The sequence below is a fragment of the Prosopis cineraria genome, unplaced genomic scaffold (genome assembly GCF_029017545.1).
Source record: "Prosopis cineraria cultivar Desert tree isolate PC_DT_omini unplaced genomic scaffold, ASM2901754v1 PC3, whole genome shotgun sequence".
Taxonomy (NCBI): domain Eukaryota; kingdom Viridiplantae; phylum Streptophyta; class Magnoliopsida; order Fabales; family Fabaceae; genus Prosopis; species Prosopis cineraria.
In genome coordinates, this window is record NW_026555334.1 from 34,612,145 (window position 1) to 34,628,232 (window position 16,088).

A 16,088-nucleotide genomic window follows, 5' to 3' on the forward strand; every position below is an offset into this window, starting at 1 on the left:
TGACATTATTTGAAGGGAATTTGAGTTCCGTAATTCCATTTCCATACATGAATTGCTTTAGCATCATGAATGAGTCATATATATTAGTAGAAAATAATGTAACTATTAAAAACAGCCATCATTTTTTACAAAATATAATATATCTCTTTCTTCCTATACTTATTATAAGACTTCTCAACAATTTTATATAGATTAAGACATTCTATTAAAATTAGTCATCCATTTTTTAAAAATTCAAAATTACTCTCAAAAAAAATTATTAATTAGAAAATTTTAATTAGTTAAAATAATATGTATATGGTTGGTTAGGGAATAACAAAGCCAAAAAAAAAAAAAATGATTTGGACTAGGGCTGTGCAAAAGTTTTCCAGTCCTGTTTAATCTAGTTTGACCTGAGGAGGTTCGGTCTTGTTAAAAATTGGTCTTTTAGGATTGATAAGATTAAAAAAATTCGATTATTTTTTTGGGTTGAATAGGACAGGAGGTTGGACATTTGGACCACTTGGTCCAGTATGGTCCTGTTAAATTTATTTAATAGAACTATAATTAATTTAGTAATTATTTATAATGATAAGTTAAGACTATTAATAATTTAATAAGTTTAGCTCATCGTAGTGTCAGAATAATAATTTAATAATTTGGACCATTTGGACTATAATTGGTTTTTTTTCTTGTTAAAAATTATTATGGATTTATTATGATTTTAAGTGATTTTATTATTTTAATAGAGTATATTAGGTTGAAATGGATTATTGGCGCTCACGAGGAAAAAGGAAAAAAAAAATTAAGTAAATACTGGATTGATAGGACCTGTCTTCGGTTCTATAGACTAAGTCCAATTCTATTAATCTTTGAGTTATTATTGGACTAAATCAAATTACGAGTTGCCAAATCTAGTCATTTTCATGAAAAAGACCAAACTTCAGATTAAGCCAAAGTCCAGTCTCATCCAAATCCTTTGTGCAGCCTTAATTTGGGCAAAGGATATTGTATTAAAGGGCCATAAGAAATGGTTTTATAATAATTAATAAGGACCAAATAGTGTTATTTAAAAAAATCCAAAAAAAAGATAAAATTTATGGGAGAATTTCAAATAAGGACCATAAAAAAAAAAGATAGCTACCAATGAGTTCCAAAAGAATTTGAAATTTTATTGCAGGATTTCTGAATTAAATTGAAATAAAATGGATGACTGAAAAAATCAAAATGCCCTTTTGCAAAAGGAAAAAAATGATTGAAAACTAATATTAATAAATTAACAATTAAAGCTAGAGAATTAACAACTAATGATGCTATATTTATGACAAAATGATTAAACTAGTATGATTATCAAAAAGTCATGTAATTTAATGGTGGTAAAATTAACAAGTAAAAATTAGATAATTAATAACTAATATTGGTATGATTATTGATAGGTGAAATCGGGTAATTTACAACTGATATTGATAAATTAACAAGTGAAGTAAGAAAATAAATAAATAGTGATAATGCTTTTTGCTCAAATTGAATGAACAAGCCTTGTAAAGAATTCACAAGTCAAGTTAAGTAGTTAACAAATTATGTTGACAAATTAATAAGTAAAATTATGAAATTAACAAGTAATATTTTTAAAATTATAGAGTCACATAATTAACTCGTTAATTATGTAATAAGTACTGTTAAAGAATTAACAAGTACAAGTAAGCTATAAACAAGTAAAGTTAGATAGTAATCAAGTACTGTTTTTAAATTTTGTAAAAAGACATTTCAATCTTTTCAGCCACCCATTGTATTTTAATTTAGTCCACAAATCTTGCAGTAAAATTTCAAATTTTTTTGGGACCCATGAGCAAATATCTTTCTTCTATGGTCCTTGATTGAAATTCTTCCCATATTGATTCTTTTTTTAAAAAAATAAATATAAGGTATTGATGGTGCACATGTTTGCTTCCTTTAAAATGTGCATACTTTCACAACAAGTTTTCTACTAATCATCTTCTAGCTACTACTATGAACAAAATCGAAGAATTTTTTATGTAACATTAAACGGTCACTTTTTACCATGCTTTTAGGGAGGTTACTCAATGCACAGATTGAATGACTTATCATGTTTTTTTTTTTTTTGACAATTTAGATATTTAGATTTTTGATAGCCCACCTTTTGGCTGTAAAAACTTTTTATATGCTGATATGATTTAGTTTGTCTATCTACACGGTTTTGTTGTGGCTTTCTATTAAAAACAAAAATGTTCGCACCTGTACGTTTGAACACAAGTTGTTCGAGTTCTGTTCCATGTTGGGTAATCTTAGCAAAGAGTTTACAATGAAAATTGAGGCCCAAACAATTTGGGTCGTCTTCTTCTTTTTGTTAAGGGTCTGAACTCTTGGGTTCAAAATGGGATATTTTCAGACTACATTTATAGCCCAAACAAATGGAACATGGGCTTTAATGACACTCCGACATTTCTGGATTAGTCTAAATCCAATAAAACTTAATTTTATGATTTTTGATCAGCAACTAAATTTAATTTCATGCCGAAAGAATTCTTAAATCTCACATTACCTATTATAGCCCCATAAAGTGTTTCATTTCAAGCCTAAAATATGAAGTTGCGAATAATTATTTAAATGAGAAATTCATGATTTTAATATGTGAGCTTTAAAATATTATATTTTCATAATTTTAATTAGAAAAAATTTAAAATAGTTTATTTTCTCCTTAAACTATCACAAAAATTCAAAAATTCCTATCTACTATAAAAATATTTTGATATCGTATACAGTATATTTCATATTTGGAGGCGTAGAAATACACCCCAGGTTAATTCTGATTTAATCAAATTAATTTCACGCATATCTTTGCTTCTTAAGCACTTACAAAGCTTGTGTGCCTTTTATTATGGGGGCAACACGCACAAATGCTGATGAGATGTAATTTATAAATAGTGCGACACCAGAAAGTTGTGTACTTCTCCTGTGTAAATTGTAAGACATTTTTAATAAAATTTTATTTTTAATAAAATAATTATTTATTTTTAAATTAATTTTATATTTTTATATTTATCTATATTTAATATGATATTTTACTCTAAAAAAATATAAAGTAACATATTTAATAGGGGTATTTTTTTAAAAAAATAATTATTATACTTTAATAGATTCAAAATATCTTATATTTTTAAATTGTTTATGATGAAGCAACGATCTTGGGATAAGTCAACACTAACCCATTACTCTCCCTTGTAACGCTTTCATTTCTTCGGTCTTTTAATTATACTAATTAAAAAAAAAATTATCACTACCTATATGTGTGTGCGCGGGGGGGCACTCTCCTCGCATAAAATATAAGACATTTTTTATCGGTTAATATTAGTTTCAAATGTAAGACACTTTTATAAAAAGTGAATAGAAGTATTAAATCATAAAAAAATTATATATAGATCTTGTAAAGCAAATTTAGTAAAACTTAAAAATTACAACTAGATCCTTTGAGATCTAGGTGTAATTTAAAATTGAGATAATAAAATAATAATATCCCTATTAAACACATATACATTATATTAATTAAATAATTTACAATTAGATCATCACTAATTTATAATTATAATTTTAACTTTTTATAATTTAAACTTATCAGTTTAACTATTGAATATGGAAAGTTTCAATTGTAAAAATTATAATTATAATTATAAATTATTGATGAGATAGTTATAAATAATTAATATTAAACATTATTAGTAACACATGATTGTTTGACTATTGGATATTTAAAATTATAATTATAAAAATTTGAAATTATAATTATAAAATTTTGATAAAATAGTTATAAATTAATTATTTGATTGATATAATGTATATTTAATAAGAATATTATTATTTTTATAACCTAATTTTAAATTACACTCAGGTCCCAATAGACTTGATTGTAATTTTTAAATTTTTCAGGATTTATTTATAAATAAATCTATTCTACAAGACCTACAAGTAATTTTTTCTTAAATTATTTGTTTCATGCATATATCCTTATTAATTGTATTGTAGAGAGAGATTATATAAGAAATAAAATATAGGTAATCTTGAAAAGTAGTGATATTTTTTACCCATTTGATAATACAAGGATACTTTTAAATCATAATTATTTTTCTTAATCCTTGTCAAGAAGTGTACCTTATGTTCTTGGCGGGATGAGTATTTTTCTATCTTCTTATATATGAGTAGATACATCCAAGAAAGAGAAGATAGGGATGTTGTTTATTTCTTGACCAATAGGTGAATCTCTCTTATTCTTTTTTATTTTAATAACAAGGCCACGACAAATTATGCAAAAGACAACAATTAAATCATGTTAAAGCTTAAAAAAACTCCTACAATTAAGGGATCAAGAGGCAGGTAGATAAATCTCTTGAAACTAAGCTAACATCTAGTGGCTACATCAATGACCTGTTTGGTTGTTTTTTCAATTCATTTCTTTCTTTATTTTAAATCACCAAACATGCGCCTTGTAAACAGTGTCTGCCATTGAACAAAGTATTCCAAACTAGGTTTCCCATGAAGACCACAAACAAAAGCTAAGAATATTAACGACATAGATTAACATTGTAGTGAACACACACACACGAGCCTTGATATATCCGAATAATGAGAGAGCCTTTAAAGGAAACAAAAAGGTAGAGACATGGAAGGTTTCTAGGTACCTTCTCCTACCCACTTTTGGCTTTGGCTTTATTCGTTGTGGTTATTATTATTATTATTATTTTGTGATGGTGAATTTATCTCTGTCGTTTGAACTTTGAAGTTTGGCAAATAATTAAATTAAAGAAAAATGGAAGCAGTGTGAGAAAAGGAATATGTGATAGTCGAGGGATGAACAAGTTTGTCCCTAAAACGCAGCTTCGTATTCACCAACTGCTTTTGTTTTTATCTGCGATAGTATAATGGAATAAAAGAAAAAGAAAGAAAGAAAAAGGAAACTAGTTACAAGAACTGTGATGCACATGCACGCACGTACGAGATAGAGCTGTTGGGCAACAAAGAAGGGAATATTCCCTTTAAATATGCCGTTTAGGATCGAAGGCGAAGGCGAAGGCGAAGGTGTGGGGGTGAAATAATAATACAATCCCCAAAATGGTGGGCTGAGGAGGTTTGAGCGTTCAATTCACGTAGAAATAATACACAAATTAATCTGATGAGGAATATCCTTATCCAAATACTGGATATGGGTATCTGCTGATGCTGAGTCAAAAAAAAAAAAAAAACATTTTCTCCAAAAACTACAGATTAGGCATATTTCCCCTCTTTCTCTGTACTAAAACCCACTTACTTGCAAGTTATGATTATTTCTGCCCTGTATGTCATCAGTATTTGATGATTGGAGCATATCGGTAAATTCATTAGATGATATTTTTTTTCCCAATATTTCTCCACGTTTTTTTATCACATTTCATGCAAGTTTTTTTTTATTCTAACAATATTTGTTAACATATTCCAATATCCATGATTTCAAAGTTAGAAAAATGAGTTTAGTACTTAATAAATTTTTACTCCATCCATTTAAAAGTATAAGATATTTTTAATCATATCACACTCCAATAAATTTGTTATTATTTTTAATTAAACTTAAACTATCTTTCTATATTTGTCCTTATTTAATAGGGTATTTTACTTAAAAGTAAATAGTTTATTAGTTTATTTGTTAAGAGTATTTTAAAAAAAAAACATATCAATTACACCTTAAAACAGTAAAAACACTTCATATTTTGTTAACATTTAAATCCTAAAAAATAACTTACATTTTTTTTAATGAGGGAGTAAATTATTACTCTCGTTGTCATGTGTTGTTTGACAAAATATCTTTAGACTTTAATGATAAATTATTGATGAACAAGAATAGTGATCTTTTTAATATTTTTTTAAAAATATTGGACCTTCAAAGATACAAAATATATAATAGATCGCTGGTCAATATATATATATATATATATATCTATAATAGATCGAAATCATGTGATATCAATAAGTCATAATACATGTTACTTATTGATTAGAAATTTGAAAATTAAGAGGAAATAAAACAAATGTGCCTATTACTAATGAGAATTAAGTATACTAGAAGGGGCTAGTTTATCACATGTTCTACTAGGAGATATATACAGTTTAGGCCTTATTTAGTATACAGGCTTAAATTTGAAAAATCAAGATCGAGATTAGAGGTGAAATTAAAACTTTAAAATTATATTTGATATGAAGTGATAATTGCAATGAATGCTTAACTTTGTTTTATTTTACATTAAACATAAATTATGAAAAGATTATGATACCCCTTATAATTAATAAAAAAAATAAAACTCTGGAACATCTCTTCTTCTCTATTGCCGTGAAACCCCAGCCCTTTCTCCACCTCTTGAATCAAATCAGATCCTTTGGAGGAAAATGCTTCCTTGCTTTGACGATGAGCGCGGGGTATTTATTCTTGCACAAACCCTGCAAATTTAAAAGTTAAACCCTGTGAACAATGACGACAACGACAAACAATGAACAAAAAAAATTGAGTCATTCGCGACCTCAGCAAAAGAACCAAGCTTATCGACTGATTTCCTCACCTGGGTCAGTGCAAATCCTTGCCCCTCTTCCATATGGTGGTCTAGCAAAGCTTATTGGTCTAATTAAAAACTGATAGGGTTGTCCTCAAGCTGCGAGAGCATACCCCAGAAAAAAGCAAGAAGGATAGATATGAGGAAGTGTGGAAGATGACTCAACCTCGTCTTTGTAGGCGGAGGAGGATTCCACCGGTGACTATGAGAACAACTCGACGGAGATGAAGAAGGTGATTGGAGATGGAGGAGGGTGGAAGGAGAAATGATGGGAGGGACATGGGAGGGAGAAGCCAAGCGAGAAAATTGGCTTCATAGAAAAGGGTGTTTTGATCTATAAAATTTGAATTCCAAGAATAACATTTCAGTACCACCCCTTCTCATGGGTTTCACTAGTTCTTCATGAGTGGGTTTTATCAATTTCAAGTTTTAGCCAATTTATTTTACCAAACATTTTAATTATGGGCTTTATCAATTTTAATTTTAATATCTACCTTTCAATCTTTTATACCAAATAGGTCTTAGTGCCCAATAATATTTTAAACAAGATTGTCAATGGAAGGAGTTAGTTTATCATATGTTTTATTAGAAGAGATACACACATTTAATGCTTGACAATATTTTAAATGGGTTTTTTCTAATAGAAAGATGCCTACAAAAAAGGGCTGGGTCTCTAATATGCCTTCTCTAATGCTTCTTGTAATGCCCCAACTTTCCAATTTTATTTTTTATTTTTTTTAGATCATTGACTTTTACATAAAATAAGAGACATTTCGATATCTTGATATTTTAAAATGGTGAAGATTTATATTTTTTATGATTTTTCAAAAATAAAAGGGTGTATTTGTGATATTTTTCTTTAAAAAATAAAAAATATAAATCTTCACTATTTTGGGACATTAAAATATTTAAATGTTTCTTATTTTATGTAGAAGCTAATAATCCAAAAAAATAAAAAATAAAAAATAAAATTGAGATGTTGGGATATTATAAGAGATATTAAAAAAAAGCAGATTAGAGGCCATTAGTCCTATCAAAAATATGTCTATTTTTGAGGGAGGGAGGAATAGACTAAAAGTTGGAAAAGTGTCCATTTTCTTGCGCGCGAGAGAGAGAGAGAGTGTGTGAGAGAGAGAGAGAGAGTAAACTTGTATATAAGATGTTCAAAGAAAAAACAAAACACTCACAATTATAGGAATCCTTTTCCTGTTACATAACATCCAAACACTCCTCTACTTTCTGGCAACCAACGCACACCCCACAAATTCTACCCCCTCTCGGCCTCTCTCATCACCACCCTCCCTCTTCTTCTTCTTTCTCCATTTAGATACATCCAAATTCAAATCCACGTTTGTATTATTTTTTCTGCAACATTGAACCTGACAAAGCTTTAAGCCTATCAACCTTGTTTTGAAGTTTCCTGGTTTATCTTGTACCGACTTTTTTAATTAAATGAAAGAATGAATTTTGTTTTGGCAAAAAAACCAACCAATTTTCCAGGCAAAATTTGATAAATTGAATTAATTAAGTAATCCCTAAATTAAATTTGATGTATTTGCATGAAACTTGAGATCAATCTCACTACTTTCCAATTTAATATTCTTTTAATTTATGCGATTGTAATTCAAGGCCTCGTGCATTTAAGTATCATTGGAATAAAATATAGCATAAATGGACAATGAATTAATATTGATTCATTGCATGTCATTGCACCGAAAAGATAAGGGCGTGACCTTCATTTTAGACCAATGCTATTTATTGCTCGGCAAGTACTCTTTTATCTTAAATTACAAATATTTTTATATAAAATCTTCTATACTAATAAATTTTATTAAATACACTTAATAATTTTTTAAAAATAAATATATAAACTTTTAAAAATATTCTTCATTCAAGATATTGAGAAGAAAGGAGCAAAAATTAAATTAAAAAAATGTTAATATTGAAATAAACCTATTTAATAAAATTTTAATATTATCAAAATGTCTTAAATTTTGAAATACTTAATTTTTTTAAAAATATCCTATAATTTAAAAATGAAGGGAGTAGTTGCTTAAGAAATTGGATATCATATTGTGCCCAAACGACATTATAGTAGAAAGTCAACCAAAAAATATGGAATAATAACTTGATATAACAAACAAGTTGTCAACAAAAAAAAAAAACTCGATAATAAATAACATTTATTGCAACGCGCATATGGTACGTAGTTTGCATGCTATGCTTGTGCTCATATTTTGACAAATCTTACACACTTTCATTAAAAAAAAAATGCATAATCGTATTAATATTCTTTTATTGGATTTTGTTTCTAAAAAAAAATCCTTCTTTGGTATTTCTTGTCAAGATGAATCTACTCCTTTTTTGCAAATGAACGAGTAAAACCACTTTAATTAATTATACATGAGTGAACATAAACCTAACATTTTTCTTAATCATGGATATGTCCTTGTGTTATTTTTTTTCCTATTGAAACGAATATATTAATAAGAATATAAAAATATCTATAGTGAAAAATAGAACGATAGAGAAAAGGAATTCATGGGTGAAGATCTTAACTAGCATATGAGATATATAAGGACACATAACGGGTCAACAATATCAAACAAGTTGTTCTGTCAGTATGAAAAGGAAGAGACATGCGAAAGAGCGAAAGAGATATAAGCATGTTTATCACTCTGACTTGTTCTTACTTGAATAGTAGAAATATTAGAAATATCAAATGCAGAATGGTTGATATTTTCTCTCTTAGATAATTTCTCACACCGCGTCAAATTTTTTTTCCCATTTGATTCATTTTCCCCTATTCTTATTCCTCTATTTTTTTTTAAGAAAAATCAGGTTGTTCGTAATAATTTAAAATTTTCATGTATAACGTTTAAAAAATTTCACTTAGATATTAAAATTCAAATGAACAAACAAACAAATACATTTATTAATCAAATAAAGACAATAAAGATTAGAAAAAGGAAGAGGAAGAAAATTAAAACCAGTTTAATCATACACTCGTTGACGCATGGGACCATACGTGGCGTAGTGAATGCTGATATTGGGAGGGGCACTAACAAATAATGATTAGAGAAAAAAAATGTCAAAATAATTTATTGCCAGTAATTACTCATCTTCATCATTTTCCGTAACTGAAACATCAAATAATTGATTAATTTCACATAAAAAATTATCAAAATTACCGTTTGATGCACTATTAATTTTTAGAATGAAACTAAACATAAATTTAATATTTTTTGCTGAGCAAAGTATATTGTACAATAATTTGTCTACACAGTAATTTTGACCTTATATTTTTTAAAAATGATAAAAATAAGCAACTGAGATTATGGAAAATGAACTAAATAATTTACAATTGTAATCTTACATGTCATGACATACTGACGTAAAAAATTCACCTTTTTAGTATAAATGTTATACATTCAATATCCCCTATTATATGCTTGAATGTTTCAGTTCCACAAAACAATAAAAACTAGACTCTAATTTTTCAAATTGCGTTGCTATTGATTTATTTTTTTTTTTTGATAAGAAATGCTATTGATTTATTTTTCAAAAAACCAAAAAAATTGTGAATATCATGAATATTTGTAACTTTTGTGACTGAGTGACAAAACTGGATGCACGTTAAACGCACGGCTAAACTAAACTAGACACCAAGTCTTTCGTCCAAAAAAAAAAAGAGAGAGACCAAGTCAATGCGGACCAAAACCTTGTAATTGTAGACGACTCAAGTCCTAAATTTTCCCGTCCTCTTGTTCCATATTTCAACCACTTCAAAAGCCACAAAACTTTCAAATTTTGGATTTGCCTTTTCAGCGCGTTACAGAATATTATCACCCCCACTGCTAATCTTATAATCACTCAAACAGAAAAGAATCAAACCTTTTATTATCCTCCAAGGGTTGATTTCTTGGGTAAAAATTTTAAATTTGATCCTTCTGAGGTTTACATATCCAATATTATATTTTACAGTACTCGTATTCATCAATGAAAAAACATGTAAAAGGTAGCCGTTGGGGGAGGTGATAACTACATTAACAGAAAACAGCGTTAATCCCCCCCCCTTACAACAGGAAACTGTCTGTCATTAGAGACATAGATGATGATTTCATAGTAATTATAGGCTACAGCCTCTACCATGGAAACCCCTGTGGTCCAGCAATGACAACCTTGGGTTTCGATATTATTGGAAGACCCATAGATTCTCCCATTGTATCAATGGCCAGGCGAGACAGTGATTACGCCCACTAGACTTTTGTCTGTCTCAGCTTTTTTTTTTTTTTTTTTTTCCCGACGGCAAAAAGTTTTGCATTTTGAAGAATTTTCTCCCAAATTCGTCAATTGGTTTTGGGGTATGCCATACTCGGCATCCCTGTACATAAATACCCCTCCCCCAAATCCATTCTTTGCAAGGTGAAGAAGCGAAAAACTCACCAAACGGCTATTATTGACGTTACAAGGTTGAGAAACACAGAGAGACACAGAAACCCAGAGAGGGAGAGAAACAGATAGACAGACGAGGCCTTAAAGTTCGTGGCTTTGTCTGGATTTTCCCTCCTTTGCCTTATTTTCTCTGCAATTTGTCTCCTTCGCGTTTCTTGTTCTACGGGTTCATCTGTTGCCTGTCATCTTTTGGTTACAAGGGGTTCGTAGGAGAAGCAGAGAGGAGAGAAACACAACCCAATTGTACGCGCTGTTTGTGCTTCAGGTCTGTGTTTCTTTGCTTGTTTCAGAATTGAGTTTTCTTTCTGTTTGATGTCTCTCTACTCTCATGAAATTTTGAGTTTGTTTAGGCTCTGGGTATCTTCAGTTTCGTTGCGTTGTTAATATAAAATGGACTTGAAGAATCTCTATTCGGTTTAACGTATCCAATGGATATTACTATCATTTTTAAATTTTGACCGAGTTTTATGTTTGCTTCTCTTTCACAATCTAACTCGATTTTGATACTCAAAATGGGATATTTCATTCGATTTCAGTTTCTTCCAACGATCCCCATCTCCCTAAAAGCAAATAATCTTGGAGATGTCAAGTACAATTCATATGCGTATTTGAACTTATTGTTGATGGGTCTTCATGTTCATATTGATTGCCCGTTCCTTAACTAGTGTTTTTTTTTTTTTTTTGTGTGTGGGTAATTTCGGTTTCTGAACATCTGGGATTTGAAGAGAATGTTTTTTGTTTGGCATTTGAATAGCCTATATAGATTTTCAATATGCGATTCTTCCCCTGCCCGTGCCTTCTTTTCTCTTTCTGGGCCTTGCTCAGGATTGAAAGACACGTATGCTTATCAGAATTGCAATGGCTGTATATTTTGTTCTTGTTGTCTGTATACGCACCATTTTGAACTCCATTTTTCTGATGCCCCTCAAACTATACCTTGGTGAAAAAGTTGTAAAATGATGCCAGGTTACTCATGCCTCTTGAAGTTTGAACTATATCCAGGAATATTCTCTACTGCTTTATGCTATATGTGACATAGTTGCAGACAACATTAGTCTGTGTCACGATTCTATGACATTATGTGCGATCAATCAAGCATGTGAATTGATTAAATTCATGTTTATTATGCAACAGGAAATTCATTCAGCTTTGAGCATGTTAAGGGTGGGGCGTGTTTTGCGTGGCTTGGACTTCAAGACTTACATATTTTTATTTGTCGCCATCCCATTAGGCATCTTTGGGATATATCTGCATGGACAGAAGATCACGTACTTTCTGAGACCGCTCTGGGAATCTCCTCCAAAGCCCTTCCGTCAGATTCCTCACTATTATCATGAGAATGTATCAATGGAGAATCTCTGCAGACTTCATGGATGGGCGGTTCGTGAATCGCCAAGACGAGTCTTTGATGCTGTTCTGTTTAACAATGAAGTCGACATGCTCACGATTCGTTGGAAGGAATTGTACCCGTACGTGACAGAGTACATACTCCTGGAATCAAACTCAACATTCACAGGATTGCCCAAACCATTGTTTTTCTCAATCAATAGAGACAAGTTCAAGTTTGTTGAGTCCAGACTAACATATGGGGTTATTGGAGGGAGATTCAAGAAAGGAGAAAACCCTTTCATCGAAGAAGCATATCAAAGAGTGGCTCTTGACCAGCTTCTGAGAATTGCAGGCATAGAAGATGATGATCTCCTGATAATGTCTGATGTTGATGAGATTCCTAGTGCCCATACCATTAATCTCTTGAGGTGGTGTGATGATATCCCTCAAGTTCTTCATCTTCAATTGAGGAACTACTTGTATTCTTTCGAGTTCTTCTTGGACAATGAAAGCTGGAGAGGATCAGCCCACAGATACCAGTCTGGCAAGACAAGATATGCTCACTATAGGCAATCTGATGTGCTCTTGTCAGATGCTGGTTGGCATTGCAGCTTCTGTTTCCGGCGCATCAGCGAGTTCATATTCAAGATGAAAGCTTACAGCCATACCGACCGGGTGAGGTTTGCACACTACCTGAACCCTAACAGGATTCAGGACGTGATATGTAAAGGGACTGACCTGTTTGATATGCTTCCTGAGGAGTATACATTCAAGGAGATCATTGGGAAGTTGGGACCTATTCCTCATTCTTATTCAGCAGTTCACCTTCCTGCATTTTTACTGAACAATGCAGAGAAATACAAGTATCTGTTGCCAGGTAACTGCAGGAGAGAAAGTGGCTGAGTTTGAAATTTGGGATGTGGTTTAAAATTCATTGCTCTTTTACACCAGAAAGGAACTCCATTGAATTGAATGATTCATGGCCATGGTGATTGGTGAGGTCATGTGCAAGAAAACTTGTGTCCCAAGGAACTGTAGTTCATTGTGTGACAGAGGAAGCATGTCAAATTTCAAATTCTGGGAGTCCAAGATCTAAGCCATGTAAGGTGGAATCTGAGCTGTAGTTCAATTTTTTTTTTTTTTGGCAGTCCTTCTGCTTTGTACCTTGTCTTTGGGTATATTATATAAAAACCCTAATTCGGTTAATTGTAGCGTGGCATTTCCCAAGCTTTTGTGGTGGGAATTGTTTGTTCTTCTTGTTATCTTTGCCCCATATATCTGACTCTATTTATTAAAAAAATTCAGAGTTTGATTGTTTAATTGGTAGAGTAATATAAACAAGTAAAAAAATGAACTAGAGTTGACCAGGTGAAGGTGGGGAATACAAGGAAGAAAGACTTAAAAAGAATCGAAACGTGGTGGGACAAGACGAGAGGGCAAAAGTTCTATAGTGGGACTACGAGTCTACGACTCTTCCGACTTTGTGCATTTTTCTTTTTAAATATTAGCATGGCTTTGTCATTAGTGTATATTTAATTTGGTTAGATGTTTTGAACTAGATTTGTTTAAGTAATTAATAAAAATATTCTAGTAACCAATGGCGCAATCTGTAGTTCAAATTTGACGCACTTTGTGTGTGTGTGAAAGAGCTGTATTCAGTATATACTTGTATATACTCTTCCCGTATCTTATTACAATATCCTATTTATTTTAAAAAAATACAAAAAAAAACTAAATAAATTTATTTGATGTCTGTAAATCAAAAAAAGATGTTTTAATTAAGAACTTTGTAACAGAGTAAAAAATAAGCTTGTGAAGAAGTGGAGCGAGCGTAGAAGGAAAGGCATGGAGATTAAAGATTGGGAAATTGACAATTATGTAACAAAAGATTGAATCAATAATTTACAAAGTTTGAAAAAAGAATATCAATTATAACAAGAAAGTTATGTTGAAATGGTACATGTCCCATCTAGCCAACTCATTTGACCACCTATATCCTACTGAATTTTTTTAATATAATTAATAGCTCTGATCTTCCTCCTCATAAATTGATCTTGAGAGTTGTTGCTTTAGTAACGCGTTTAAAAAACATTGATCAAGTAGTAGGATTATACAATTGAACTTGTTTTGTTGTGTGTGTGTCAAAAGTATTTGTGTCAAAAGTCCCACATTGCCTAAATATAGAACTTTCCTAGTGTATAAATACTAAAAAATGAAATGGGCTAATAAAATTTATTTGGAGGAAAAGTGGGCTCATGCACAAGAAATAGGTTAAGTAAAAACAATTGCAGTTGAAATCAATTGATTCATTTTCTTTTGTGTGAATTCAAGAGGCATTAGGTTTTTTTTACTGGATTAATTTTACAAAATAAATAAATAAATAATTATTTTTAGCTTAAAACCTAAACCCTAAAACCTCAAATTTTCACTGTTTAAATTTGAGTTTGAAGCGTTGGTAGTTTTAGGTATTAAACCACTTCTAAAAATCAATTTTGTTAGTTAATTTCTTAAACACCCTTGTTTGCCAATGACTCTAGATTAATGGTGTTTTATATGTGTGTAACCGAAGCCTTAATTCGGTGATTATGAGCCAACGTTCATGTCTCTATCTTCAGCCTATATATAGCTATGAGTGCAGACAGATCAATTAGCCAGCCTCTTAAGCTTTCAGGGCATTTTTAGTTTTGATGTTTTAGTTCTTTGCTCCGGCAAGAAGTGCTTGTTTAATCCTAAGAAACTACCAGTCCATCGTGTTCATATGTCGAAATAGTTCTCAAGGACAGTGTCTGTAACATTCTCGCTTCACTAAACAAAATTATCCAATAAAACACCTGATAATCAGAGATTTAGCTTAACCAGTTAATTACCAAGGTTCAATTTTAAAAATAAGGGATCCCGAGTTTTCTAAATAGAAACAAGTCAAAATCGATCAAAATCTTTCATATCAGAATAAAAATAAGTTTCGAAAGTATGAGATATCTCAGAGGAGTGAAAGAAGTTAAAACGATTGAAAAACAAAACATATGTTGTGATTCAAAGCCATGCGCGTGGCTTGTGCATGATGCGCCATGGCAAGTTGCTCTCTGTGCCACGCGCCGTGGATTAGGCACTGTGTTGCACAAAATTTCACTGGTTCTGCTATCATTTGATAGCAAAATTGGGGAAACTTCCGACTTGCCCCGATTCTCCGTCCGTCGTTCGAATGATATGATCTAAGTGTCTACGAAAAGCTTTTTACATGAACTAGCTAATGGCATAAGTTTCACTTCCAAAACAAGTCACATTAGAAAGTTGGACACCCAAACATAATTTGACCATTTTTCAACACTTTTATATAAAATGGGTATCCAAAACCCTCAACAAGTACCAAAAATTTTTCCTAACACCTGGACCATGTCCAATGGATCTTTGGACTACCAATACAACATGTCACAAGTATCAAAACATTAATATAATAAAAATTCACTCCTCAAACCCATTTTACCAAAAACAAAGGGGGAGGTAATTTGCCATTACATTTAACTCAAATCATTCAAAACATACTCAAATCTTCATTTCTACACTTGCACTAGTATTTTGGCCATATAAAGACATATATGTCAATATACATGAAAGCTAAGGGCCCAAAATATAATTCTAACATTTTCAACAACCAAAATAGTGCAAGTAAGGTAATATGCATCCTAAAATTGACAAGCCATATAATATTATATAATTAAAGCTAAACTAGAGGCA

General features: G+C 30.9%; 1 protein-coding gene across 1 annotated transcript; it reads left to right on the forward strand.

The window, feature by feature from the left end:
• The first annotated feature begins 10,903 nt into the window (after positions 1-10,903).
• On the forward strand, positions 10,904-13,673 carry LOC129306961 (uncharacterized). Its single transcript, XM_054947789.1, has 2 exons — positions 10,904-11,289; positions 12,159-13,673. The coding sequence occupies exon 2, from the start codon at positions 12,180-12,182 to the stop codon at positions 13,254-13,256; it is 1,077 nt and encodes a 358-aa protein (XP_054803764.1). The 5' UTR covers positions 10,904-11,289; positions 12,159-12,179; the 3' UTR covers positions 13,257-13,673.
• Positions 13,674-16,088: the final 2,415 nt, after the last annotated feature.

Excerpts from the sequence above, each read along its gene's own strand:
- LOC129306961 (XM_054947789.1), top strand. The coding sequence starts at position 12,180 with ATGTTAAGGGTGGGGCGTGTTTTGCGTGGCTTGGACTTCAAGACTTAC.